The 26,277-nt window shown below is 38.4% G+C and overlaps 1 protein-coding gene across 11 annotated transcripts in view; it reads right to left on the bottom strand.

Annotated features, from left to right (window-relative positions):
- The window catches only part of EML1 (EMAP like 1), a 164,475-nt gene that overhangs the window by 24,736 nt on the left and 113,462 nt on the right, over positions 1 to 26,277 (bottom strand). For 4 of the 11 annotated variants that reach the window (XM_072986650.2, XM_072986648.2, XM_078383769.1 and 1 more), the window contains exons 4-11: positions 23,684 to 23,731; positions 20,476 to 20,610; positions 18,728 to 18,756; positions 14,549 to 14,575; positions 10,209 to 10,338; positions 5,379 to 5,528; positions 5,019 to 5,088; positions 883 to 993 (exon numbers count right to left, since the gene is read on the bottom strand). In XM_072986650.2, the coding sequence (XP_072842751.2) occupies positions 883 to 993; positions 5,019 to 5,088; positions 5,379 to 5,528; positions 10,209 to 10,338; positions 14,549 to 14,575; positions 18,728 to 18,756; positions 20,476 to 20,610; positions 23,684 to 23,731 (700 nt within the window). Of the gene's footprint in view, positions 1 to 882; positions 994 to 5,018; positions 5,089 to 5,378; positions 5,529 to 9,703; positions 10,339 to 14,548; positions 14,576 to 18,727; positions 18,757 to 20,475; positions 20,611 to 23,683; positions 23,732 to 26,277 lie in introns of all 11 variants that reach the window. The other 7 variants (XM_072986646.2, XM_072986651.2, XM_020814210.3 and 4 more) reach the window with 4 other exon arrangements.

Raw genomic sequence — 26,277 nt, 5'->3', positions numbered from 1 at the left:
TATATTATTCAGATATCCAACTGTGGGATTGGAATTTGGTCTAATTTTAGTTTGACTGGAATGTATTTAGTTGCTTCCAGCAAATTTCTCCCAGCACAGTCTGATATTGGAAATCATTCTGAACTTGAATTAAATTGTTTGGAGCAACGGAGCACAGTGAAAGCAGAAACAGATGTAGCAGATAACCTGTTATTAGAAGAGAGAACTTCTTAATTTTTAAAAGCATCAGAAAGCACACCAAGAACTTTTTTCACCTTATATAACATGCCATACACATAATTTGTTTTGCTTTTTAATTTATTTTTAATACTTAGGCATGGGGTTCCCTTGAAGTATGATATTTCAAAGTCACTACCACACTCATGTCCTATTAGCTTTAACTGCAGACTATCTGTAATACCTAAGATAAAGTTGGAGAGAGAAGACGGAGGGACTCATTGCCTGCATTCACTCTACTTCATTTAAAAATATGAAACTCCATGCTTTATACGTCAGCAGGGCAGACATATGAAGAAAATAGACACAGCTGGCCCATCATTGATAATCTGGCCTTGAAGTGAAGACTTTTCTCCATGTATCAGAACAGACACATCTGTAACAAGCAAAGAATAGCTTTGCTGTTCAGAACGTTCTTAATGAAAAACAAGATTTCATTGAAGATTGATTACAGAGGTTTACTAGGATCACATAAAATATTCATTGGTGCAATCCAGTGGTAACATCTAATCCCCACGCTCATGAAGTGAAGTCACACAAGACTGTGTTTACTTAAACAGGAGGTTTTCCTAACGAGTTTGCTTGTTCTCAAAAAAATTTTAAAGCATGCCCTTGCTGACCAGAGGTACACAAAGCATATCAACAACATATTAAACCATTACTTACTGATTTGGAGAATGCAATGCAGGTGACAGCCCTGTCAAAGAAACCCATCCCAATGACATGTAGCGTATTCAGAGTAACAGAATCCCAAATGCGAACATGGGGCAGTAGTTGCTGTTGAAAGTTTAAAAAGGTGCAGTTAGATGTGGGTGTGGAAATCTGAGCATCATGAGAGCATAGGAAAATATCTAAAAGTACATTTCAGTCACCATCACTAATGTGCTAGTGGAAGATACACCATTTCCAATGTATTGAAATAAAAACATGTAACAGAAGAGGTTCAGTTCTATCTAGAGATGGGGGTATTTGTATATAAATACCCCTGCATAGGTGGACATAATGAGGGTCCAGCTCCCTGGGGCCAGACCATCCCATTCACCTGTCCGTTGCTTGTTTCCGGCTCCGCACTTCCTTCCAATCGCTCTGGAGATCGCAGTTGACTAGCCACTCCTGGCAGAAGGAGGGAAGACTAGCCTCCTTGCAAAGCTGACCAGTAGCTAGTTGACCATAAGCTCCAGAACGACTGTTCTGTAGCAGCGGACGGGTGAGTGGATGGTCCGGCCCCAGGGACTGGTCTCCTTAAGAAATATTTAATATTCTATTTAAGATATAAATACAGTGGTGCCTCGCAAGATGATGTTAATTCGTTCCGCAAAAATCGCTGTCTTGCGAAAACATAGTCTTGTGAAATGTGGTTCCCCATTGGAATGCATTGAAATCTATTTAATGTGTTCCAATGGGGGAAAAAATGTCGTCTTGTGAAAATCGCCCATAGCAAAACCGTTTTGCGAAGCTGTCAAAATTGCTGTCTTGCGAAAAAAAACGTCCTAAAAAAACCGTTTTGCGAAGCGCGGAACCAGCTGTCAAAATCGTCGTCTTGTGAAAAACCATCCCCAAAAAAACTGTCTTGCGAAGCACGGACCAAAACATCATCTAGTGAAAATTGTCCATAGGGAAAACCGTTTTGCAAAGCGCTATAGTGATCACAAAAAACCATCGTCTTGCGAATTAACCGTTTTGCAAGGTAGTCATCTAGCGAGGCACCACTGTAATAAGAGGCAGGATTTAATAACAACTCTCTCTCCTCCATGAATAGAATTGGTATAGGAATCTGCTTTATACTGAGGGTGAGGTTTAAAGTTGTTGTGGACTGTTTGTTTTGTAATTTATACAAGAGCTTTTTTTCAAAAAAAAAAAAACTAGCTTAGGCTTTTTAGTAAAGACAGATTTTAAACTTTTCCCTGACAATTCCCCCCCAAAAGAAAAAAAACTTTAAAAATTTGAAGCAAAAAGTTATGAAGCAAATCAAATTATACATCACTAATACACCTTAACGTCTACCCCAGTACACACAGGAATGAACACCACTTCTAAAAACATTTGAACATATAATCTAATTCGATGCTGAATTATAAGAGAAGGGACAGAAATGTGAAAGCTGCAACACGGCTGGCAGATTGCACTTTTTGCCACCACCCCACTTGATAGCAAACAGAGTTCTGCATATTGCTAAGAATGGCTGGACCCAGAAGAACACAGACTATTGGTTGAAAGGTTCAGTCCTGACACCCATCTTGATCTGGATAAAATTTTAAAAAACGGGAACTACTTCCTCTAATATCTACCTCCTCTGCTACTCCAGGACAAACTAATGAAGCAGATGAGAACTGACAACTCAAGGGAAGAAAAAAAAGTGAACTGGATTGTTTGGGGATCAGAGACAAGTCTAGTGGAAGTCCACACCCTACCTACATCAAGGCATTATCTATGAGACTGTACTGTCAGCCTCACGGCTGTAAGGATAACTGAAGCATTTAGAAACAGATAGATCATTCTATTTCTGATTCATATCACTTTTTCATGTATTTATCCATAGGTCCATTCTATCCTGCTTTTAAAAAATCTGCATGACATTTATTTGTTTGTTTGTTTAATATACCCTTAGTGCATGCACTACACTGGGCAAATGGTATTTTAAAATGCAAGTCTTCAACATACTCATTTCTAAATATACTATTTCTAAAAATATATCTTAAAATATATTTTGACAACATTTTAAATAAAGAACTTATCACCATATATAGAGAAGTAAAAAAAAACCTGGTTTATACCAATTTGCACATTAATCTAGGATGTGGAAATCAAATAGCTCATATTCAAACTCCTAAAGTATTCCCACATTTGTGGGTGGAGGACATGGTTTGACAGAAGTCAGGGCAGGAATTGCAGACTGTATTAAGCAGTATATAAATAATGCCAAGGTCTATAAAAATGCTTGCCTAGCATTATGGCTTATTGCTACAATGAATTGCAAACGTAAGATGGTGTAAAGAGCCTGAAGTGGCAGAATACATATTTTAAAAACTGACCCTTCTTAACCACAATTTCCAGAAGTTCCAAATTATTAATGAACTTCATTATTAATGAACTTCAAGTCCAATTTGCATTCTCCTTTTCTTCGACAGCAAGTGATATGGTCTGAGAGGGTTAGATATATTGCAATGAATTCTCAAAACCACTAGAGTGCAATCTCTGGAAACAAACTGCACAACAGAATGGCAGAAAAATGTTGATATTTATTGTTTAGTAAAAAGCAATGGCTTATCTATAAGCAAAATAATCATGAAAAGTGTTTATGAATACCAGAAGGAATAGCCAGTAATGTCATTATTTCATCTATTAAATACAGATGTTATTTTTGGGATGTTTTTAGACTTAAGATTTTGGTATGCAAGACTCTAGTTTATGCCCAAACAGCTAAGAAAATTACAGCCAGACTTTTGTACTTGAAAGTCATTAATAAGGTATTAAAGCAAAGTTCCAAAAAATGGATCATATTGGCAAGCAATTAGCTAATTTTACTAGGAGTTTCTTAGTCTTCATGCATTTGTTTTCCTGCTTCCTTCTTCAGCCATGTTACCTGCACGTATTTGCTCTATTTTGCTCTAAATGTCAATGGAAATACAGTGGTGCCTCGCTTAACAAGCGCTTCGTTTAACGACGAATTTGCTTAGCGATGGCTTTTTCGGAGCGATCTTGCGCTCCATTTAACGATGTTCCCTATGGGCGATTTTCACATAGCGATGTTTGGGACCATGCTTCTCATATCGATGACAGTTTGGGTCCCCCTGTTTCGCTTAATGATGGTTTTGACAGCCTCATGTTGGCTGTTTTTTATATGTTTAAAATGTTTAAAAATGTTTAGAATGCTTGAAATCATAAGTGCACTTGATAAACCCTTTGTTAAACTAATTTGACTTTGTTCCAACTCTTTTTAAATCTGTTGTAATTTTTTTCCCCATTAAGATGCATTGAATAGGTTTCAATGCATTTCAATTGGGGAACCGCGTTTCGCTTAGCGATGTTTCCTATGGCGATTTTCGCTTAAGGACGGCAATCCGTTCCCATTGGAACGGATTATCCGATTTTCAATGCATTTCTATGGGAAACCGTGTTTCGCTTAGCAATGTTTTCCCATAGCGATGAATTTTTTGGAACCAATTAAAATCATTAAGTGAGGCACCACTGTAAATTTTGTTACCATCAAATGATGACACTTATGCCAGGAAATTACAGTACATTTTTAAAAAAAACATACAAACTAGGAATAGTTCCTTTATTATTTTCCCTAATGCCAGGAAATTAAAGTACATGGTTTTTTTTAAAGAAACGTACAAACTAGCAATATTTTCTTTATTATTTTCCCCTTAATATGCTCATGTCTTTCTTAGAACCAGTTCTGCTCCTTATGCCATATACTAGAACTCCTGTCCTCTGCAGATGTTGGCCACAGAGACTGGTGAAATGTTAGGAAGAAAAACCTCCAGAGCACGGCCAAACTGCCCGAAAAACCTACAACAACCATCGGATCCCAGCCATGAAAGCCTTCAAGAATACATTTATCTTCACTTTCCTTATATATTTCTACTATGATCAGCTGTCATCTTACAATTCTTCTGACCCTTACATGTCATTAGATTTCTGGTTATTCACATCATATAAGCATGGGAATATACAACCATGGAATTTAATTTGAAGAATAGTGCTCAACTTTAATGTAAAAGATAACATTAGCAAATGGGAAAACAGTCACAGTGCTATGGAACAACATTCTGGGTATGAATAATAGGTTCACATACCTTCCCATCCTTAGATGTTCCTGCAACCTGACCAGTTGCTATGGTGATCCTGTCAGGATGGACAGCTAGGCTGCAAAAGAAAAAAAGAGATGGGAGGACCTTTGTTAAAACATACAAATATGGTTCACAAAGTGATTGTAAAAAATTCAAAACCCACTGCACTTTCTGTCTTCTCCAATATCAATGGGAATATATTCAATACTTAAAGGAGAATTTGTACCGTCTCCATGGCAGGACACGAGGACACTTTGTTCAAGGCTCTGAAACATGGCACTGGCCTTGCTCTTATGCCTTAGAGGCAGATGTGCTAATCATTTCATCCTGACTGGTTTTAAAATAATCGCTGGTCCTAAAGCTTACCACTTCACATCATCATTATGACCAGTGTAATGTCTCTGCAACTGCTCTTCCACATTGTATAATACCACGACAGATGCAATGAAATATACAGTTTCACCCGTTGGTAGGAGGTACAGGTTACTGCGACAGTCTCGACCCCTATAGCCGTATCTAGAGTCTTTGTTAAGATGTAACAGTGCAAACTTAAAGATGAGATTTAACATGAAACACTGGACCCGTATAATACAAACTGTAAGGTCCCAAACTTTTGGAAGTGCTTGTCCACTTGTTTCTAAGGAAAACTGCTATTATTTTACCATATCCTGAGTAGAGCTGTTGACTGCAGTTGCACTTCCAGACTGTGAATATATTCTGAATACCTGCAGGGAAGGAATACCTTCCCTGCAGTCTATCAATGCATGTAGAAAGTCTGATAGCTGGGAGGACTCTGACCCCCATGTGAAGCAGAGTTCACATTACTGGCTGTGTTAGGCTTCACCTGGCACATGGAGAAAGGAGAATCTGAGATTCATCTCCTTTTCCTCTCTTAAGTTAGCAGATGTGCAGAACTGCCAACAAGGAAGGCCCCCATTTCAAGTGAAAACTAGAACCTTCCCACTCAACAGATCTACCCAAAAGGAAGCAGAATGGGCATGGAGTATTCTGCTGCTATTCTCTGTATTACTCTCAGCTCCATTGATCCAAACAACAAGAGGACATGCCAAGAGGTGAAGGAGGAGGAAAACATTGGTAGGCTGTAAACCAGGGGTGGGCAATTAATTTCTATAGAGGGCCACATGAAAAATCTGAACTGTGTTCGGGGGCCGAACCAACTTTACTTAAAAATAAAATGAAACAGTGATGTTATGGTTGTTTCTATTTTAAACTTGTTAATCTTCACAAATACTAAAGAGGTTTTTTGCGATATGTTAAAGATAAGCAACTGATCAACATTAGACAAAAAGCTATAAATGGTTTTGATGTTCAAAACTGTCCGCGGGCCGGACAGGAGCGGCTCGCAGGCCGTATGTGGCCCTCGGGTTGCACTTTGCCCAGGTCTGCTGTAAACATACTCTCATCTCCAGAACTGAAACAATGGTGGATATATGTCTATTTCAGTGCTTTCAAATGTGCAGTTTGCTCCTCCTTCCCTGTATGCTGCCTATTGTAAAGATTTGTCAATATTATCTTGAACCAATTTAAATATGCAGAGGAAAACTAAAGAAATACAAAAACAGTATTTAAAGTGAGCTAGTTAAAACAAATAAAAGTAACATCTGGCTAGAAAAGACCTCTGGTAGGTCAGCCAATATATCCCTCTGTCTCATTCTACTATGATTGATTTCATTATCTCTAGTTCAGGATGATTGCTTTCATTATCCCAGTGTTAACTAGCCAGATGCAAACAAGACTGCAGAAGGATTGCACTGTGCTCTTTTTTTGTTTAATGAAAATAATGAGCCAGAATTTCATTTTGCTGCCACAATGCAAATCCTGAGCAGATCTAATTGACTCATGAGAGTTATCTATATGCAAAATTGTATTATTTAGTCTGCAATAATGTTATCCTAATATTAAACATGATGTAACAGAACTGCTTGTTATATATGCTGCCTCATTAAGACAGGCAAAGATGAACTGATCTGTCTGTGTTCATCTTTTGTTCTAATCCGTACGAAATAGGATCAAACCAATTAAAAACCTAGGTGCTTAAATTACAGCTGCTTTCCATATTACATTTCCACATTTTGAAAATGGGCAAGGAGAAGCCATTTGAAAATGACTGCAGACTCCTCTTTTTGCGACTATAGTAGTACATTGGTTTGCGAACGCCTCAGTTTACGTAATTGTCGGTTTACGGCTTACGTTATTTTTTCTTTTCTTTTTTGCACTACGAAAGGGCTTTCCCGGGGCACACTGTGCCTATAGCGCCGCCCCTTTTGTAGCGCAACTGGCATTTCTGTTTGCGAAATTTTTGTACTACGTAACATCGCGTAGAGCATCGTAGGATTGGTCATTTCACAAACCAACATACTACTGTATAGGAATAATCAGACATGACTCTGAGCAGAAGTCTGTCTTTGGCCACTGCCTCCGTCCTTAATTTGCACAACTTTTAACAACGTAAAAATGAAAGAAAACAAAAAGTAAAATAGGGAAAGCATCTAATGAAGAAAGGATGCATTTTCCAAAAATATTATTTGCTATTTCAATTTAATATATCACACCTGTTAGTGACACAACAGTTCATATAAAATATGCATAAAATAATTGATATGAGAAAACCATAGACCATCTAACCATATAAAAACAGAGGGTGCCAGAGCATTAATAAAACTGCGTAAGACAAAAAAATAATAACAAAAATACAGATAACAAACAACTGGACAGAGATGTAAGAGTACCTCAACTCAACTAGAGTCCGAGTGGAATTCCCCCCCCCCCGGAAGAGCCATGTCTTCAATTGCCTCTTAAATGTTGCCAGGGAGCAACCTAAGCAAAGCTCCTCCAGGAGCTGATTCCACCCTCTGTTTTTATATGGTTAGATGGTCTATGGTTTTCTCATATCAATTCTTTTATGCATATTTTATGTGAACTGTTGTGTCACTAACAGATCCTAACTCTCATAGAAGATTTATGAGTCTCCCTTGGGGTGGCTACCCAGAGTAGCCTCATCTGCAATGACTTGGTGGGTCCGGCAGTAGACACTGGTGCAAGATACTCTGACAAGTAACATGGGCCCAAACCATGGAGGGCTTTGTACATGAGAGTTAAAACCTTGAACCTGATCCGGGACTCCATGGGTAGCCAGTGGAGGTGAGCCAGAACTGGAGTGATGCAATCGTATGTGCTTGCTCCAACCACCAGTCTAGTCACTGCACTCTGGACTGGCTGGAGTCTCCAGATCATCCTCAAGGGAAGCCCCATGTGGAGAGCATACAGTAATTGATCCAGAAAATGATCAACACCTGCTCCCGGGTCCTGAGGGAGCTGTCACCCAGGTAGAGGCGGAATTGGGCAATTAGTGGATGTGGAAGTAAGTGCTCCTGCAAGTAAATGTATATAAAGGATAGTAAGTCAATACACATATATTAGATTTAACTGTATCAATATTTACATTAACTTGAAGTTACTGGAGAGAGACACACAGAGAGAGACAGAGATAGAAAGGCTATTTACCAAAGAAATCCTTACTGTGTGTTCAAAGCTTCCTTTCTCTTGAAAATCCTCTCCAAATGTCTACCATCTATCTTATATACTTCATCTTCATGCTTCTGGCAGCCTTGGCACCTAACACTAGTGAGTGGTGAAGGGCTGCTAGAAGCAGGAGAAAGTCACCAGGGAGAGGAAGAAGCAGTCAGCTTCATCTCCAATTTCTTCTCAACACCCCACAAGCAGCCACATTCTGTTCTCCTCCTGCTATGCCTCCTCGTTTATAAGTACACATTAGAGATGGGAGCATCGTATTCACCTCCCAGGGGAGATGAATACTTAACTCACCACCACAGGTGGTCAGTCAGATTGGACCTCCCCCCCCCCCGAACCGAGTATCCACTTACTTCTTGTGGCATGGCACACATGGTCATTGTCCTTTGCACTGTGCCAATCGCGGAAGCAGGCCACCTAGGGTTTTCCCACCACCCTGCACTGCTGACCAATCAGCAACTGAGCAGGGAGGCTGGTCATCTCACCCCCTCGTTGGATTGGTCAGCAGTGCAGCGATATGGGGAAGTCCCAGCTGGGCTACTTCTGCAATTGGCACGGCATGAAGGATGACGGCCCCGCATGCCACGCTACAAGTGGTAAGTGGCCACCTGGTTGGGGGGAGGGTCCAATCGGACTGCCCATCTGTGGTGGCAAGCTTCGTATTCATCTGCCCTTGGAGACAAAAACAAAGCTGCCATCTCTAGTAAATATTCTGTGGCACTGCAGCAGCAGGAGTCGTTGCCACTCCTGAATGAATCTTCTGTGACCGGGCAGAGGCATCAATTCTTTGCCTCCTTAGGAACTAGAGGCCACATTCTGCTTGGGGGAAGAGGTGTTAGAACTGTTGTTTAAAGAAGGCCTGACTACAGCTCTCATTTTGCTGGCATCAACAATAGATCAGAATATGGGAAAGGACTAGCCATCTTCACTGTTCCCTTATCTGATTGTCATCTACAGAAAAAGCAGCCATCAACCTGACCAAAATGAAGAAGACTCTATTCCAAGCCAGGGGAAAACCATACAAACAACCACATATCAGCATGACTGTTGTTCATTACATAAAAGCTCTTAATTTCTTTGACCAGGCCTTTTGTTAAATCAAATTAAAATGCGGAAACACTCAAAACACATATTCTAACCTCTGATTACTACTACACACAGGAATTCTGTGTGAGACATGATCCCTTTTTCTCATGGTCCAGGAATTCTTGTTGTTCACACCTTGCAGATCAGAAGCTGTCAGAATTTTAGATCCTGGTCATTTTTCCTTCTGTACCACAGTTACCTGGTAACTACAGAAGCAATATTACACCAAAACACACTACGCCACAAATATACTGAATGTAACTCAGCATCATTGTTTATATCTCAAACAAGTGAACTGTTAATTAACTGGTTTTAGATATAAACCTCCAGGCTACATTCACTTGAAACCATACTGGAACTGCTTAATAGCATACAGATCTGGAGCAGAAGTTTGAAATCATTAATATTCATTTGATTGTTTCGTTGGTGAAATTATACTACTTCCTAAAAATCTAGAGGCATGTATTACTTAACAGCCTTCAAAGATACATTTTAAAAACAGCACATGAGACATAAGTAGCTTCTAGTTTAACATGACAATCATTATAAAAAGGATACACCCATTCCAATTTAAGCCTCCTGGCTGGCAGTTCTGCTTTTGCTTCCAAATTATAAGATTCCACTTGATCTTTGGGCATGTACATAGTAACAGGACGTCCACGGAGAAACATTTTTACATATCCTTCCTCTATAAAAAGGTTAGATATAAAGAATTACACACATAGTATCAGTTAAATATTCAATTTCTCTTCCTTCCAAACTTCTATTTTTAAAAATTTCATTAACATCTTAAAGTTGCTTTGGGGCGAATCGGCTTTCTTCCCAGCAACAAAAGCTGGATACCACCAGTAACACACACAGTCTCCTTGTGTTTTACATCTCTTCTGATATGTCCAGGAACTCAATAACCAAAACAAAACATATAATGAAGTCTGTATACTAGAAAAAGACATCATAATTTTTTTTGAAAGAAGTACTTATCTTATTGTTGCACCCAACTGATAAAGAAACCCCAAGGATTACAATTAACACCGAAATCCAATTAAAATTATTTTATTTATTTCAAGTCATTATTTACAAATCTGAGTACCAGCTTCTATAGCTGTCAACATTCACTGCATCTTAGTGTAAAGATGAGCTTTACACTTCATGTACTGTACTGTATATTGTTAGAGATACAATGGAAATACAATAAAGACAGGCAGTTAGTAAGAAGGATGTACTATGCTGATCTACATGCAAAAATCAGACTTTAAAACAGGAACAGCAACAAAGATAACACAGAGAAAGAATGGGAAACATACAACAGAATTATAAACAGAACTCTGCTGACACTGAATAAATATTTAACACCAGAAATACTCTAGAGTTGGTGATATTATAAGTGAAGTTTCCAGGTAAAGAAATATTAACTTAATAGCAGATTTGAAAATACTGGCTTGGGGACTTCATGGGACTTAAAAAACTGGGTGATCTAGGAAATGAGATGATAGTCTGACTAGGATTTTTAGGAAATGGCAAAGCCAAAGGAGGTATCTTGCGAACAGCTGGCGAAGCTTTTCGAAATTCAGAACTTGCTGCCTCTTGCTGCTCCATCGGCAGATCAAGGGATCCAGCCTTGTTTTCATCCGAATCAGGCAGTTTTGGAGCCAATGACATCAGCAGAGTTACTAGATGAAATAACCATGGGCACAGAGAAAATGGAAGGGCAGAAGTAATAACATTATGACAAATCAGTGAGTAAATACTCCTATGGAATTCCAAATGCCATTAAATAAAAGCCATTGTTTTAAAAAGAATTTAAAAATAGGCTTTATTTTAATGGCTGAAGTAACAGAATGTGTAGGCATTACTGCTGTTTTAAAATGATTAACTGTATGATGTTAAAGACTTACTGAATTCACTGTTATAGACTTATTAGCTAGTAACAGCTTAAAAGTTGTTGTAGTGATTGATGTTCATTGTTTTTAAACAATGCAGTTTTGCCAAGACACATATTTGAAATATAATCTATTGCTGGTTGATTTTTTTAAACAAAAAAGGTGCTAATAACAAATAACTATAAACAACTGTAAATAAATACTTTACAATTGATATGCATTTTATAGATACTTTGAAACCATAAAAAGTTATTGAAGCAGTTTAACACTGTAATATTTGTTTTGAAAATATTAACTCAGAAAAGTACATAACAAATAACTGGATATTTGACAAAACTGGAACTGTGATGGTAGTTCTGGCTGTCTATATTTTTATTCCTGTATCAATCCAAAACATATGTGTATATTTAGCAGTGATGAACATCTTAAACACTCAAATGCCATGAAGGCTACAATTCTTAGACCAAACTATAGGACTAGCTTTTTCTAAAGCCCACTGCTAGTGTAATGCTGCCAATGTTGTCATCCAGACAGGGAACAAGTTATGATTTCATAGAGTTCTTCCCCAGCTACAAATTTTCCCATAATTCTCTTATAGGCTTTAAATAAAATGCATACCACATCTACAGAGCAAAATTCTAATGCTAAACATGATTACTGCTCATTCTGTTCTCCACCTTAACAGGATTCAAACCCATGGCTTGAAGTCAATCTTCACAGAGCCTGATTAACAGAAGGTCTGATTAATGTCAATCTGCATGGGTGCAGATGGAACACTAAACCATGTATTTAAAGCTGACAAAGGTGGTGGGATGTACAGACAGTGGAAAGGGGAAGAGGAAAACAGTAAAAGTAAAAAGTTCTCTTCCAAGTTATTATCCATTAGCACTGTTAGTCTGTAAAGGGTCATGTTCTTCAAGAACTGGACTTTAAGACTACTTTATTTCTGTACTGTTCTTCTAGAAGGTGCTATAGATCTACTGAGGTTAACATTAACTATATCCATTCATTGAAAAGACAACTGACTTTCAAAAATGTGTCAGATTTCTGGCCATATCCTAAAATTTACTATGCAAGCATGTAAACATTTAACAGTTTACTATATCATCAGACTATAAAGCACAACATTATACCTGTATCACCTGCTGCACCATTTTTAAGACAGAGGTGTTCAATTTATGACCCTTTAGACAGTTGTACTACAATTCCTACACTGACTAGGGCTAAATTAACTAATGGTACTATGAGTTGCAATTTGAGAACACATGGAGAATCGTAGATTGCCCATCCTGAAGTTAGGAACAAGGTATTGAGTTCTGTACACTCTAGTCTGTAAAACCCACCAGCAATTAGGAACGTTGCCGTGAGACACACACTAAAAATGGAGAATACTCCTTGCTAGTCAACCACCTCATAGACGTAAGGTCCAGGTCATCCTTTGACATCAGGCATGTGGAAGCCGACTAGTATTTTGGCAGTGTGTAAATGTACAGTATATCTACATAGATACATATATTTTACATCATTCTGAAAGTCTAATCTAAAGAGTGGTATGCCCTGTATTGACTCCAAATACCAAAGCAGAACTGTTACAAAGATACTCAAGAAAAAATAACAGATGCTAAGGGTTGGAGAATAACATAACACAATTAAGAAATACTGGTTTAAGGAGGTGTAGCCTCTGAACACATAGACAAAAGAACAACTGTTAGAGAAACCCTAGTGAATGTAAGTGTAGTACCTGTATTGTTATAGCATTGACAACAGCTTGTGAAGAGCACTGAGCTGATAGCATTGAATGTTAATAGGATTGCAAAGGGTTTAATTAGAGATGGGGGTATTCGTATTCGAATATGACTATTCCCCTCTCCACAGGTGCAGATAACAAGGGTCTGGCACCCTGGGGCCAGACCGACCACTCACATTTCCGCCACTGCAAGCTCCACAGTCCGTTCCTATCGCTCTGTTGCTCATGATGGATTAGCCACTCCTGGCAGAAGGCAGAATGATGAGCCTCTCTGCCAGATCACAGAATGGCTAATTCGTCGTGAGCAACGAAGAGATAGGAAGGGATTGCGGAACTTGTGGCAGTGGCGGAATTGTGAGTAGCCAATCTGGCCCCAGGGTGCCAGACCCTCGTTATCTGGACCTGTGAGGGGATATTGCTATATGAATACCAATACCCCCATCGCTAGGCTTAATACTTAAGAGCACCTCAAATTTCTTCTATAAGAGTTCTTGGAATTTATGTTACATATGACTTTCATCATTTGGTACACATGAACAGAATTGTAAAAGACGAAAAACTTAGCCATATGTATAACTAAGATGCAGCAGATGTATGAGAAATTAGTGAGGTATAAACCAGTTTTATAAATGCAACAGAAATCTGTTTACCCTTTACAAAGTATAAAAAAAACACTGTGTGAACAGATTATTATTTGGTTATCTGTTAGTAATTAATAAACACTCTCACCCCAGTAGAGTCACTACCCTAGTTTGATATTAACATAACATTAAAAAGCAATGCAATATCTGTTAGCTACTGCAATTTGCTTGTTGCCTGCTCAGGTTAAGCCTATGATCTATCAGGAACAATTCAGGAAGTAAATAAGCACTGCAATACCACTCTAGAACAAAATGCTTCTTTAGACACACATTAGGATGCTATCAGGTCAAACTATATAGAGCAGGTGCTATCACAAGGCTTTTCAGCCAACTTGCCAAGCAACTAATAACACACAATGAGACATTCATGTGTTGCCATATAGCTCTCTTCACCAAGTCAACAACAATATCAAAAGGAAAAATCTAAGTAAAAATCCATTCACATTAAATTCTACAAGGTTTAGAACCTAGTAGATGCTCTGCAAGAACTTTGATCAAACAAAGTTGAACTTATTTAATAATGTTTTTGCAGTGCAAGGAACAGGTTGTCTCCACAGAGACGAACTCCTTTGGTCCAGTTAATAGGCTTGCTTAGAGAGCTATGAGGTTTGAGAAGCAAGGCCTACCTACCTTTGCAATGTGTCACACGACGTTTCCCTTGTGGTTACAGAGACAGAGATAGAAGTGCTAGATAAAGATGCATTCAAGAACAGTCAGGCTCTCCTAAAGCCCTGCTCTAAGAATGCCCCAACTGTATTATTTTATGCACCACTTAGATAATACCATTTTTCATTCACAAAAGTGATATAAAACATCCCCAGCTATGCATTTGCATGGGCAATGTAAGAAAAGGAAGATCCTAGAGTAGTTCGTGTTTAACAGTTTGCGCTAAAGAGGATTTAAGACTCTAAACTGTGATTTGTGCAGTCAGTGGAGTTTTCTGCCCTTCTCCCACTTTCTATAAGAATCATTGGACCTGAGGGTTTTCTAGTCCAAAGGAAACATCCAGGATAGTCTATCAACACTATGCTTGCAAGCCAGCTTCAAACTTTGTTCTTGGTTTGGTTTGTCCACTTGCAAAAGATAGGTTGGGTTATGGCATTGGTTCCTATAACACACTGCTTTCATTGTTTCACTGCTGTTATTCATTTATTTATTTAAAATATTTTTATTCTGTCCTTCTCTTTAAGAAGAACTCAAGGCACCTTACATAATTACAAATATAATATTTAAAAGCTAAATGCAGTACGTACACCAGCATTAAAAAGGAATTAAACAAGTATCATTAAAAATGGACATAAAATCAATACTAAAACACATTTAAAATAACATAGCACAACAATCCATTTTAAAAATTCTCTCAGACCACTAGTTATTAAGGCAAAGCCCATCTGGAGATAAAGATCTTTGCCCGGTTGAGGACAAGAAAGATGGGGCCAGCCTAGCTTCCCATAAGAGGGAGTTCCAGAGCCTGGGAGCAGCAACAGAAAAGGCCCTCCACCGTGTCCCCAACAAGCGCACTTGTGAGAGTAGTAGGACCGTGACAAAGGCCTCCCCTGATGATCTCACAGCCTGGGCAGGCTCATAGAGGGAGAACTGGTCTTTTAAATAGCTAGGATCCAAGCTTTTTAGGGCTTTAGGAACCCTCATATAGGTTAAACCCAGCCCTTTGAACTGTGCCTGGAAATGGATCAGTAGTCATTGCAGCTGCCATAATAGTGGGGTTACATGATCCCTGTAACCAGCCACAGTCAACAATCTGGCTGCTGCATTTTGGACCCTCTGGAGTTTCCGAACACTATGCAAAGGCAGCCCCTGTAGTGAGTGTTACAGTAATCCAGTAAACATGTAACCAGTGCATGTGTCACCATGGCCAGATCAGCCTTCTCAAGAAACAGGAACAGCTGACACGCTAGTTTTAACTGTGCAAAGGCACCCCTGGCCACCGCTGAAACCTGGGCATCCAGGCTCAGACATGAATCCAGGAGTACCCCCAAGCTGTGCACCTGTGTTTTCAGATGGAGTGTAACCTCATGCAAGCACAGGCTTTTGATTTGTTTTTATTATGATGTTTTGCAGTTTTATTATACTGTACTATAAGGTATTGTTATACTGAACTATAAAGTAGTAGATTTTGTTTGCCTTATCTCTGCTACTGATACTCTGCAATAAATAACAGATAAACAAAACACATTGAGTAAACAAACTAACAGAATAATAGTTTATTGTTATGTCTGAACCATTTCCTTATCAGCTACTCTCACCACAGGGCTGAAAATAGAAGATTACAAATATTATTGCTAGCTTTATTTGATTGCCCACGTGACGTGCATAGCGAAGAAAAGCCAGAATTGTCTATATAAAATCTGCATCATCTTGCCAAGGGATAAAAATTTCTTCTTATGTTAAATGTGACAAACTGGATGTAAATACGGGCTAAGTAAATAATAATCCCTTTAAATATCAAAATGCATGTAAAGTTTTGTGTTTCTACCTAAGAACAGGTTATACTCAACAACATCCATTCAACAACAGAACAGAGACTGCTAGCATAATGGCCTCCCCTCCCCTAAATTCTGCTTCAGCTCTCAGCACTGTCTCAAAATTCTCTACAGCAGATGTAGAGTGAGGAAATAGTATTGGAAGGAGAACTTCAACTCAAAAGCTCTTTGTATGCTTATTAGAGATGGAGGTATTCGTATACGAATATCCCCGCACAGGTGGCGTTAACGAGGGTACAGCCCCATGGGGCTGGACAATCCACTCACCAATCCGACACGGACGCAGACGGCACAATTCTATCAATGGCTCCACAGCATGAGATCAGCTCACCACTCTTCGACCTTGCAGCGAGGTTGTCCTCCTGCTTCCTGCCAGGAGTGGCAAGCGGATCACATGCTGCGGAGCCATTGGCAGAATCGCGCCATCCGCAGTGGATCAGTGAGGCTGGACCCTTATTAACACCACCAGTGTGGGGATATTTATATACAAATACCCCCATCTCTAATGATGATATATGAAGTTCAACTGCGGGATTAGTTGTTTTTTAAAGGATGTTTGAATTAGTTGTTTTTTAAATTACTATCTATCTATCTATCTATCTATCTATCTATCTATCTATCTATCTATCTATCTATCTATCTATCTATCTATCTATCTATCTATCTATCTATCTATCTTACAAAGGACCCAACCCCATGTCAATTTGTTTGCAAAGGACCCAACCCCATGTCAATTTGTTAGGATAATATTTTCAATTTGTTAGGATAACATTTTTATATATATATATATAAAATTCTTCCCTGAAAATGTTATCCTAACAAATTGACATGGGGTTGGGTCCTTTGCAAATAAAACAGAAATCACTGGGAAGATTTCTAAAAATATATAAAGTGTAGTTTATTTTCATGTATTTTTCTTGTTCTACTAATTAAGAAGCCGTGTGTGTGTGTTAGTTTATAATTTAACAAATAGACAGGTCATACTGCTAAATTCAGAGTCTTGAGGCAAATGTTTTATAATTGTTTGGGGGCCCAAAAGAATGATTAGCAAGGTAATAAAGAACCTTTTAGCCAATAGGCTTGTCACCTCTGGCAAGATCCATACTTATTACTGAATATACCATTTAGGGCTAATTGGTTCCATATAAAAAGCTGCCTTATATTAAGTCAGATATTAAGTTCATCTACCTGAGTACTGTCTACAACACAGGTGGGCAAAGTGGAAGCTCCAGATATTGCTGGTTCAACAATTCCTCACCAGTGGCTGTGTGAACCAGGACTAGCGGGAGCTGCTGTTTGGAAGGGCAAATTATGCCTACTCCTGATCTACATTGACAATAGCTGCAGGTTTCAGTCAGGGACAACATTATTTGCTGAGGACTGAACAGTATGTTGGTCAGGGAGGTGCCAATTCTGCATGCAAATCATGTGCTATGTCACTGAACTAAGCTCCTTCTCAGCTTCTGCCAACATTTCTCTCTCTCCCCCCACATTCACTTTTCATAAGCCTTGGAAGTAAAAAAGTTGACATAAAAATATGAGGGTATATTGTGCATCAAGATCCTTATATATAAAGCTTTAGCATGTTCTACAATATCACAATTCTGCACCACTAAAGTTGAGTGTCCAAGTCAGTACCAGATTTGCAGAAACTGAATAAAATAATCAAGTAAAAGATATATAAAGCTCTTCAGAGTCCACATGGAAAAAAATGTTATACTGACAGTGGTGCACGAAGGAGTAACATAATTTGACTATTTAGAAATAAGCTTCTTGTCTATGTATTTGTGTGTAACAGGAAGGGCGAGCAGCCTTCCAAAAGCTGTGTGGTGTTGTGTTTTCATTGCATCTTTCCTCCAAGATGTTAAAAGACATTTTATAAATGCGGATCCCAATATTCTTTTCTAAGCAGTACATAGCTTCAAATGGAATTGCACATTCATTGGATATGACAAGGAAATGTATGAATCTATCTTAAATTCTAAAAAAATGGAGATGATTGACTTTATAAACTCATTTCAAAATACACAATTTAAAAAAATTAAAACAAGGGCAAAATTCTGTAAGCTTTATCTGTTGATTTATTTAAATGATTATTTCCTATTTCTAAATGATTTTATTTCTTACCCACAGCAACATGGACCAAACCATGATTGAGAAATTAGGAAATAGTCATCATTCTGTTGTCTAGTCATCCGTAAAGAAAGTATAGACATGTCAATCTCTCACATGCATGACTACAAAACGCAGAATATATATATATATATATATATTTATGTAAGAATAGATAGAAAAGTGAAACAATTACCTGCACTGAACATTGGTTCCTTAGGCTTGCTGTGAAAATAATCAAGAAAGACCCTTTTAACAACACGGTTCTACTTATCTTTCTACTCAGACCTCACATATTCTTGATGACTTTACTCCTCTATCTCACCAAATCACAATTTACTGTTTATTTTTCTCTCTCTTTTGTTCCCCTCGTTCCCTATGCTGACATGTCAAGTCATTTGAACAAACCTGTGCCTTCCATCTATCCTGTCAACAGCTTCAGGTGCTTTATGTTCTCTGGCTTAACTACTGAAGTCTCCTGTAGTCACCTTTATCACAGTACAGTATTTTCAATCTCATCTAAACCTCTGCTGCAAAAAGCACTGATATTGCACCCTGGAGTAAACTAGCACATCCCAGAACAGTCCTACCTGCACCTTCTTGGTCCCTCTCAGGAACTTCTTTTTTGATGCTGATTGGGAGGCTCTGTTTTGGTTCATTTCAGGCACGTGTGATCACTATGAATGAACCAAAATCAAACCTTCCTGTCAGTTGCCGATGTTGTGAAGTCACTTAAGAAGAAAACCACTTTGAGATATTGGCAAATTAAACACTTCCAGATGAGGAAGTGAATTTTATTTTAAAGTGTATTAAGGCAGCACATATGCACTGCATCAATTCTGAAAAAATAAAAGTCAAACAGAAAACCTCCTCCCAGAAGGGACAATGAGGGGGGTTTCCCCCTCTTTTCTCTTCTAGTTGAGAGGCCGTCAAGAAAAGCAAACAAAAATCCCTCTCATTGTTCCCTCCTTTCTCCTCCTCCTTCTGGGAGGAATTTTTTATTTGACTTTTTTTTCAAGTGATGTGGTGCATATATGCAATCCTAACACATTTCTTTTTTTTAAAAAAAAATCACTTCCTTGACCCCTCCGTGGAGTCAATGAAGTAAATAATTTGCCAATATGCTGAAACAGCTTTCTTCTTAAACCACACAATACTGGCAAATAGACAGGGGTCTTGTACAGACCAAACAGTGACATGCGGCGTCCATATGCCATTTGGATGTGAGGATTGCACCAAATGGCATACTGGACCTCCTAGCGACCCTATTTATCCTGATCCAGCCCATTCCAAAATGGGCATGTAGACAAGCCCTTAAGCCCATGAGATGCCTTCTCTGAACTACAACTTAGGCTTTCTATCCTTTTTATTGATCTAGCATAGACTCACTTTCCTCATTTTTAAAGTTCTTGCTGCCGACCTCTTATATTGTCTTATTTCACACTGTACAAATATTTTGAGAGGAGATTACCTTGATTATATGACTATAACCTCTGGTCAGAAAATAGAACAAGAGCCCCAGGCCAGAATAAATGCTGTTATTCCAACACACCCAGCCTCTTCTGGGTGTATTAGAATAACAGCATTTAAAGTAACATATTTAAACTAAATGCAAAGTAATCAGCAATGGGGTGACTCAGACAGAGAGATAACTGAGTATAACCTGGCATGGTCACCTCTCTTGTTTGTTTGTAAGCGAACGTTTATTAATTGTTGCCATTCAGTCACTTTGTCCTTCTTCAAGGAAATAATGTTCTTCTTTGTTCTTTGTTACCTTTCCTACTTACTCCACTCCTTTTGCAATTTCCACTTTCTGTCAAAACAGGATGAAGGCCAATGACTACTTTTTTTGCTTTCTTATCAGCCTGTAAAGTGCTACATGAATGGAATGTTTTATTCTAATGACAACAAGGAAAAAAATGTCACGACAGGTGTACTGTATACCTTTCACTATTCTTTTTACCACTGGATGAACTGCTTGTGGATCCAGCTCGATTGCGGCTGCCTTTGGCATCCCCATAGCTTTCCCGCCGACCTCCTGGAGACACACGTTCAGCTGAGTTGGTTCTTTTGACAGTGCTAGTAGAACAGGAGAGATATCCATTCATGCATATTGTATATTATTATGAACCCACACAGCAAGCTCTTCGAAACCACAATTCCAAAACAATTATATACCTTGAGGTGAAATTACTAACCCATCTTTTGGGAATATGAAGAGAAATGCAGTAATGTCTATTTAAAGAAGTGGTTCAGAACACATGGCCTGTAGCAAGAATAAAAATTATATAAGAAAATAATTGCCATGCATAAAATACAAATGTAGGATCATAGTCTCGCCTGAGCCATTATTAGAGATGCATGGGCCTTTCATTGTTGGTTCTGAATAGAGAAGAATTTGTAAGGACACCCAGAAATCAACACAAATATCTGTCTTCCCATAGATGATGCCACTATTTGCATCAGGCTCATGTCTGCTTAAGAATGGATGCTGTGCCAAGGATCTGGTGTACTGGCTATCACATTTCCCACAGCCACACGTAAGCTGCTTGACTATTACAGTGAGCAAGGAAGAGAGTAAAGAATGTGCTGAAGGCAGCAGAGATAGATCCTTAAGATCTAAGGCAAGTAGGCCCCACTCAACTGGAACTTTCACACAGTGAACTGACACCCACTTTTATAATTATCTCCACTCAAATGTTCATGGTTGCTCACTTTCTACAAAACAATTCAACGAATGAGGAAAAAAATCACTTTGATTTTGATGAATTCAGATGCTTGGGGAAGACGGGTGCAAACAGCAGAATAAAGCTGCCAGGAAAAAGTGGAGCAGACTTTTAATAGATCTACTGTATTCAGGTTGTTACCTTCCTGGCTATTATTAACATAATTAAAAGGAAGCAACTCGTTCCTGTCCTTCATGCTACCCTTTTCTCCATGGGGAGAGCCATGTGTCTGAAGAGAAGCTCATCCTCATGTGTAGGCTCTATATTTAAGCATGCACCCCGGAAAAAATGGCTTTTGATTTGAGTACAAGAATTTCTTCTCCTCCGACTTGTTGCCCTTCACTGAAAAGAACACCAGCAAAGGGGTAAGAAGCAGTTGGTCTTCTCTAAGTATACTCATAAATATTAGCAAGGTAACAAAGGAATGTGTTCTCTAATTCTTAGTTTCTCTTTTTTAAAAACTATCTTCTGTTCGTTCTCAGAAGCCTTGTGGTGCAATGGTTAAAATGCTATACTGCACTCAAAACTCTGCTCACAACTGGGATTTAATCCCAGGTTACCAGCTTGAGGCTCACTCAGCCTTCCATCCTTCTGAAGTCAGTAAATTGAGTATCCAACTTGCAGAGGAAAGGGGCAATGTGTAGTGTGCATAATTAAATTATAAACTGCCTAGAGAGTGTTTTACACACTATAGGGCAGTGTAAAAGCAGCACTTTCCTTTCCTTTCCAGGAGTGTTGCAGATCTAATTGATGAGTTACAGTTTGTGTGAAGAGTGTTGCAACACCATTTTTGATTGAGTGCTGCTTCTTCCCAATGGACAAAGTTGCTTCCTCCATACTGTCTCTTTTGCTCCCCAGCCTCTGCACTACCAATATTCTGGAACTATTCAAGAACAGCAGCCAAACTACGTTTTAAACCTAAACATCTATCCTTTGCTTCCATAATATATTCCTTTCAAATATTTCTCAGTCAACAACCTCTTGTACTGCTTCATTCCGACCAAAATATGTTTGTCAAGAGTAGTGACCACTTGCTCTTTAAAATAACAGTTTCAGAGCATTTCCTTATTTCTTCTATTTTGTCCCCCAGGGCTGCATAAGAACCAACAACAACAAAATTAGCTTGTGAAAGGGGTGCTGCTAGAGGGATGGCAGGCAGATCTGTAATGGATTTTGTTAGTAATAATTTTGTTGAAAAGGAGGGAAATAACACTGTAAACTTGCTAATACTGGTTTTGAAAAGACAGGCTTACTGGGGGTTGCCAAGGTTTAAGATTTATATGTAAAAAAAGACCTTGGGAAAATCATGCACAGGGGACAATGCTATAGACCATAGGTCCCCTATGGTCTATAGCCTGAGCCAGACTGGGCTGTGGAGAGAGACCTCACCCCCACCCCTGCACACACTCTCCCTTGCACAGCCCATTTCCACCTGCGCGCGAGCACACCTGCACAAGCATGCACAAAAGCGAGAGAGAGTGCTCCTCTGCACATGCACACGAGTGCAGGGGGGTGCCCTGTCTTCCCCAGTCGGTCCGTGGGGCTAAAAAGGTTGGGAACCACTGCTATAGACATTACTAGGCTCTTTCCTTAAGTGTGCACAAATGCCAACTGTTGGGGCTAAAGAGAAAGGCACTCTACGTGTGTTCATATTCACAAGCATTGTTACCACATATTTGGTGAGTTACTAGAAAAAAGGTTTTGGCTATTAAATCAACATAATTTGTTGACCCAAAATGTTTGCATAGGAACAAGATGCAGTAGCAAGTTGCAGCTTACATAAAAACAGAAATTTGCTTCCAACAATTTATAACCTCAATGTAAATGTCGTTAAATTTCTTGTGGTACAAATATAATTACTACAAATTACTGTTAAAATTATTGTTAATTCAAATAAAGTACCAGATATAGGTAAACCCCCATTAATGTGAATAAAACCTATGTATGGAACACTGGATGAAGCTTTTCTTAGTTAATCAGAGAACTCTCCCAAATACAGGGCAAATCAAGATCTTGGGACACTACAGAGTCAGGAGGTCATGCAGGACAATACATTTCACTGTGAACTGGGATTTCTGTACAGAGCTTGTATGAAAAACAACTGATTCCTCTCTTTGAGGCTTAAAATTACAAGCCCAACAATCAGTAAGGTTTCAATGTAAGGTTTCTATATAGGCTACAACATACTCAGAACATTGATACAGGCAATTAGATTAGCAAGCAATCTTCACTAAGTAGCAGGAAATGTTAGTAAAGATGCTGAGAAGTTAGTACTACCTACAGTAAAACATGAATTTAAATGCTGAAGTATTTAATAGTCAGTTGGGTTATACACTACTAACATGGAAAGGTGCTATTTCCATCATAGGTTAAAGAATATAGAAACAAATACATGGCACATTACAGTACTAGTAAGAACCCCTCACCTTAGAGCAGTTTTTTTCAGTTTGCATGCATTGAGAAGACTCACAGACCTGCTCAATCCATGAATGAGAAGTGCATAAACAAAGCAGAATAAACGTGAATGCAGTAAAATAAGAATGTAAGGAGGAAAAACATTTATAAAAAGCTACAGTACAAGACATACATTTCATGCAATCAGCGAATTTTGTGATGCAACATTAAGGAACCAGATCATTTAACAGATTCCTTGATTGGGTACCTTCATAATTCAAACTTCATATGGTACCTTGAACAAAGAAATGCTGAGGGCTCTGAAATGTTTGCAAAGAAATTTAGAACATACATACAGCTTTAAACAATGTATGCAGATACCTCAGGATCTTTTTCTTTTAATGGGTAAAAAAAAAGAAAACAAACAGTAGTCCTTAAAAGACAGAGAGGAAAGTCAATACCACAACAGCCGGGGCAAGGGCAAACAACAAAAGTGTAAGTTACACAAGTGAAAGAAAGACACAAATAATGAATGGTGGTGTATAGTTAATTTGAAATTCCAGGCATCCAAAGTATCTCCACTGTATGTCAGGCAAGAAATGAAGCTAATACAGTACACCACAATCATTGTAGCTAATATTGAATACAGATCACAGGAAACAATGGGGCAAAATGAGGCACACATATCCATGACTAAAAGTCCTTTTTCTTTAAAAAATACTAAAACTTTCAACAGTACACAGGGACATGAGTGTTTAAAATACAAACATTTAATAAGCTAAGGAAATGCTGACCACTTAAAGCAATACTTCATTATAATAAGTAAAATATTCATCACAGAATACTTGACAATTCTGTTTTCTAGGAATATAATCTACCACTCTTCCCTCTTATAATTAGTTTAATTAAAAAGAGTGGGAGATTAATCTACATAAGACAGATGTCTATGCTGTATTAGTAATACTTATTAGGTTGTTAAAATCAGCCCACAAGTACCAATGGATTTTTACTTTCTGTAGGTATTCGTCAGGCTGTCTGAATAGCTCAGTGAGTTAAGTATCTGGTTGCAGAGCCAGAGATTCAGAGTTCAATTACCCACTGGGCCTCCTAGAAGAACCAGCCTGTGCAGCCTTTGGCAAGCTGCACTGTCGCAAGATGCCCCCAGAAGAATGGAATGGTAAAATTACATCTAAGCACTCCCTACTTAGTTGAACAGGGTCACCATAAGTCAGAATTGTCTTGACAGACACAGTAAATAAGTATTCAAGAAATTGTAGAATTATCCTCAATGAAATATCCCAGATCATATTCATACTAAGATGAAATTTATTTATACTAAAATAAAATTTTACCCACACTTCTTTTTTGCATTTATTCTAGTCATCACATTATGGTCCTCCATAATTTGGAGGAATTATAAGCATCTGAAGTGGATTTTTGCCCACCTGTGTCTCTCCCTCCCCATCTCTCTACCCCAGTACTAGTATCTGTGTACTTTCTCTCATGCACATACACATGCACACACAACAGCAGCAGAGGCAGTAGCCAAGGTCCTTGTAGTTTGATCCTAAACTGCTGAAGTGAGATGTGCACAATAATTCTGCTTTTCTGAAAAATCATGGGTCATCTAGTCACACCCCTTATGAATGCCAAAAAAATTGTTCTCATTTCTCCAAATCAGCAGTCTGAAGTACAGTAAAAATGTCTGTTAGTGATATATGTGCACACTGCATAAAATGTGAACTATATGTAATCAAAGCAGTAATACAGCATTTCAAGACCTGCAGATAAAACTAATTTTAAAATACAAAATTCATTTTTTTAAATTTGAATCAGATTTCCCCTTTTTATTGTTAAAATGCTTCTTTTTTTAAAAAAATGTGATTGTGATTATAGCTGTAATTGTAAACATCTTACTGCTCAAAGATCTCATGATGAAATAAGGATTATAAATTCTAATTCAAAATTATGAACCAGCAAGTGAAACTCTGTCGCACACATATGTAATGCATGTTTAACGCAAATTACATCAGCAGTGGTTAATTGTTCCTGACTAAAGATGTCTTTTGGTGATTTCAGGAGCCATGCAATTGTACTTCCAATTGTACACAATTAGAAGTTGCATGCACCCTGAAATTGCCAAAGGAAGCTTTTAAATAGTGGCAATTTGCTCCTGCTTCTGACATAATCCACATTGTGCATATGGAGTTGTGCAACAAGATTCAGTCAACATATTTGCATTATCTTTTCTAAAAGTTTTGTAAATGAGATCTAATAGTTCTTGGATTGGGGATTCAGTTTTAAGATATATGAGCTTCTGTACCTAGGTCAATCTTTCTATTTCCCCTAACACTCTGTTATATAGCAGAAAATACTTTGTCTTCTCAAACTAGATCTGTGCCTCCAAAGATTAACAGCAGGAGACGAGAAACAACAAAGTCATTCCAGGAGCTTTATTTTTCTATCTCAACTTGATAAAATATTGGAAACTTTTAGAAAATCTGCTTTCAATGGTTTCCTTGAGTGCTGGTGGTGTCTGCAGAGCAACAACCATACTTACTGGCTCTCTGCAGCTCTGTACACTTTCAGACATGGGGCATTTCAATAAATTAAAGATTTCTGGAGA

The sequence above is a fragment of the Pogona vitticeps genome, chromosome 1, assembly GCF_051106095.1.
Source record: "Pogona vitticeps strain Pit_001003342236 chromosome 1, PviZW2.1, whole genome shotgun sequence".
In the NCBI taxonomy this organism is placed as follows: Eukaryota; Metazoa; Chordata; class Lepidosauria; order Squamata; family Agamidae; genus Pogona; species Pogona vitticeps.
This window is presented reverse-complemented; position numbering and strand designations above follow the sequence as displayed.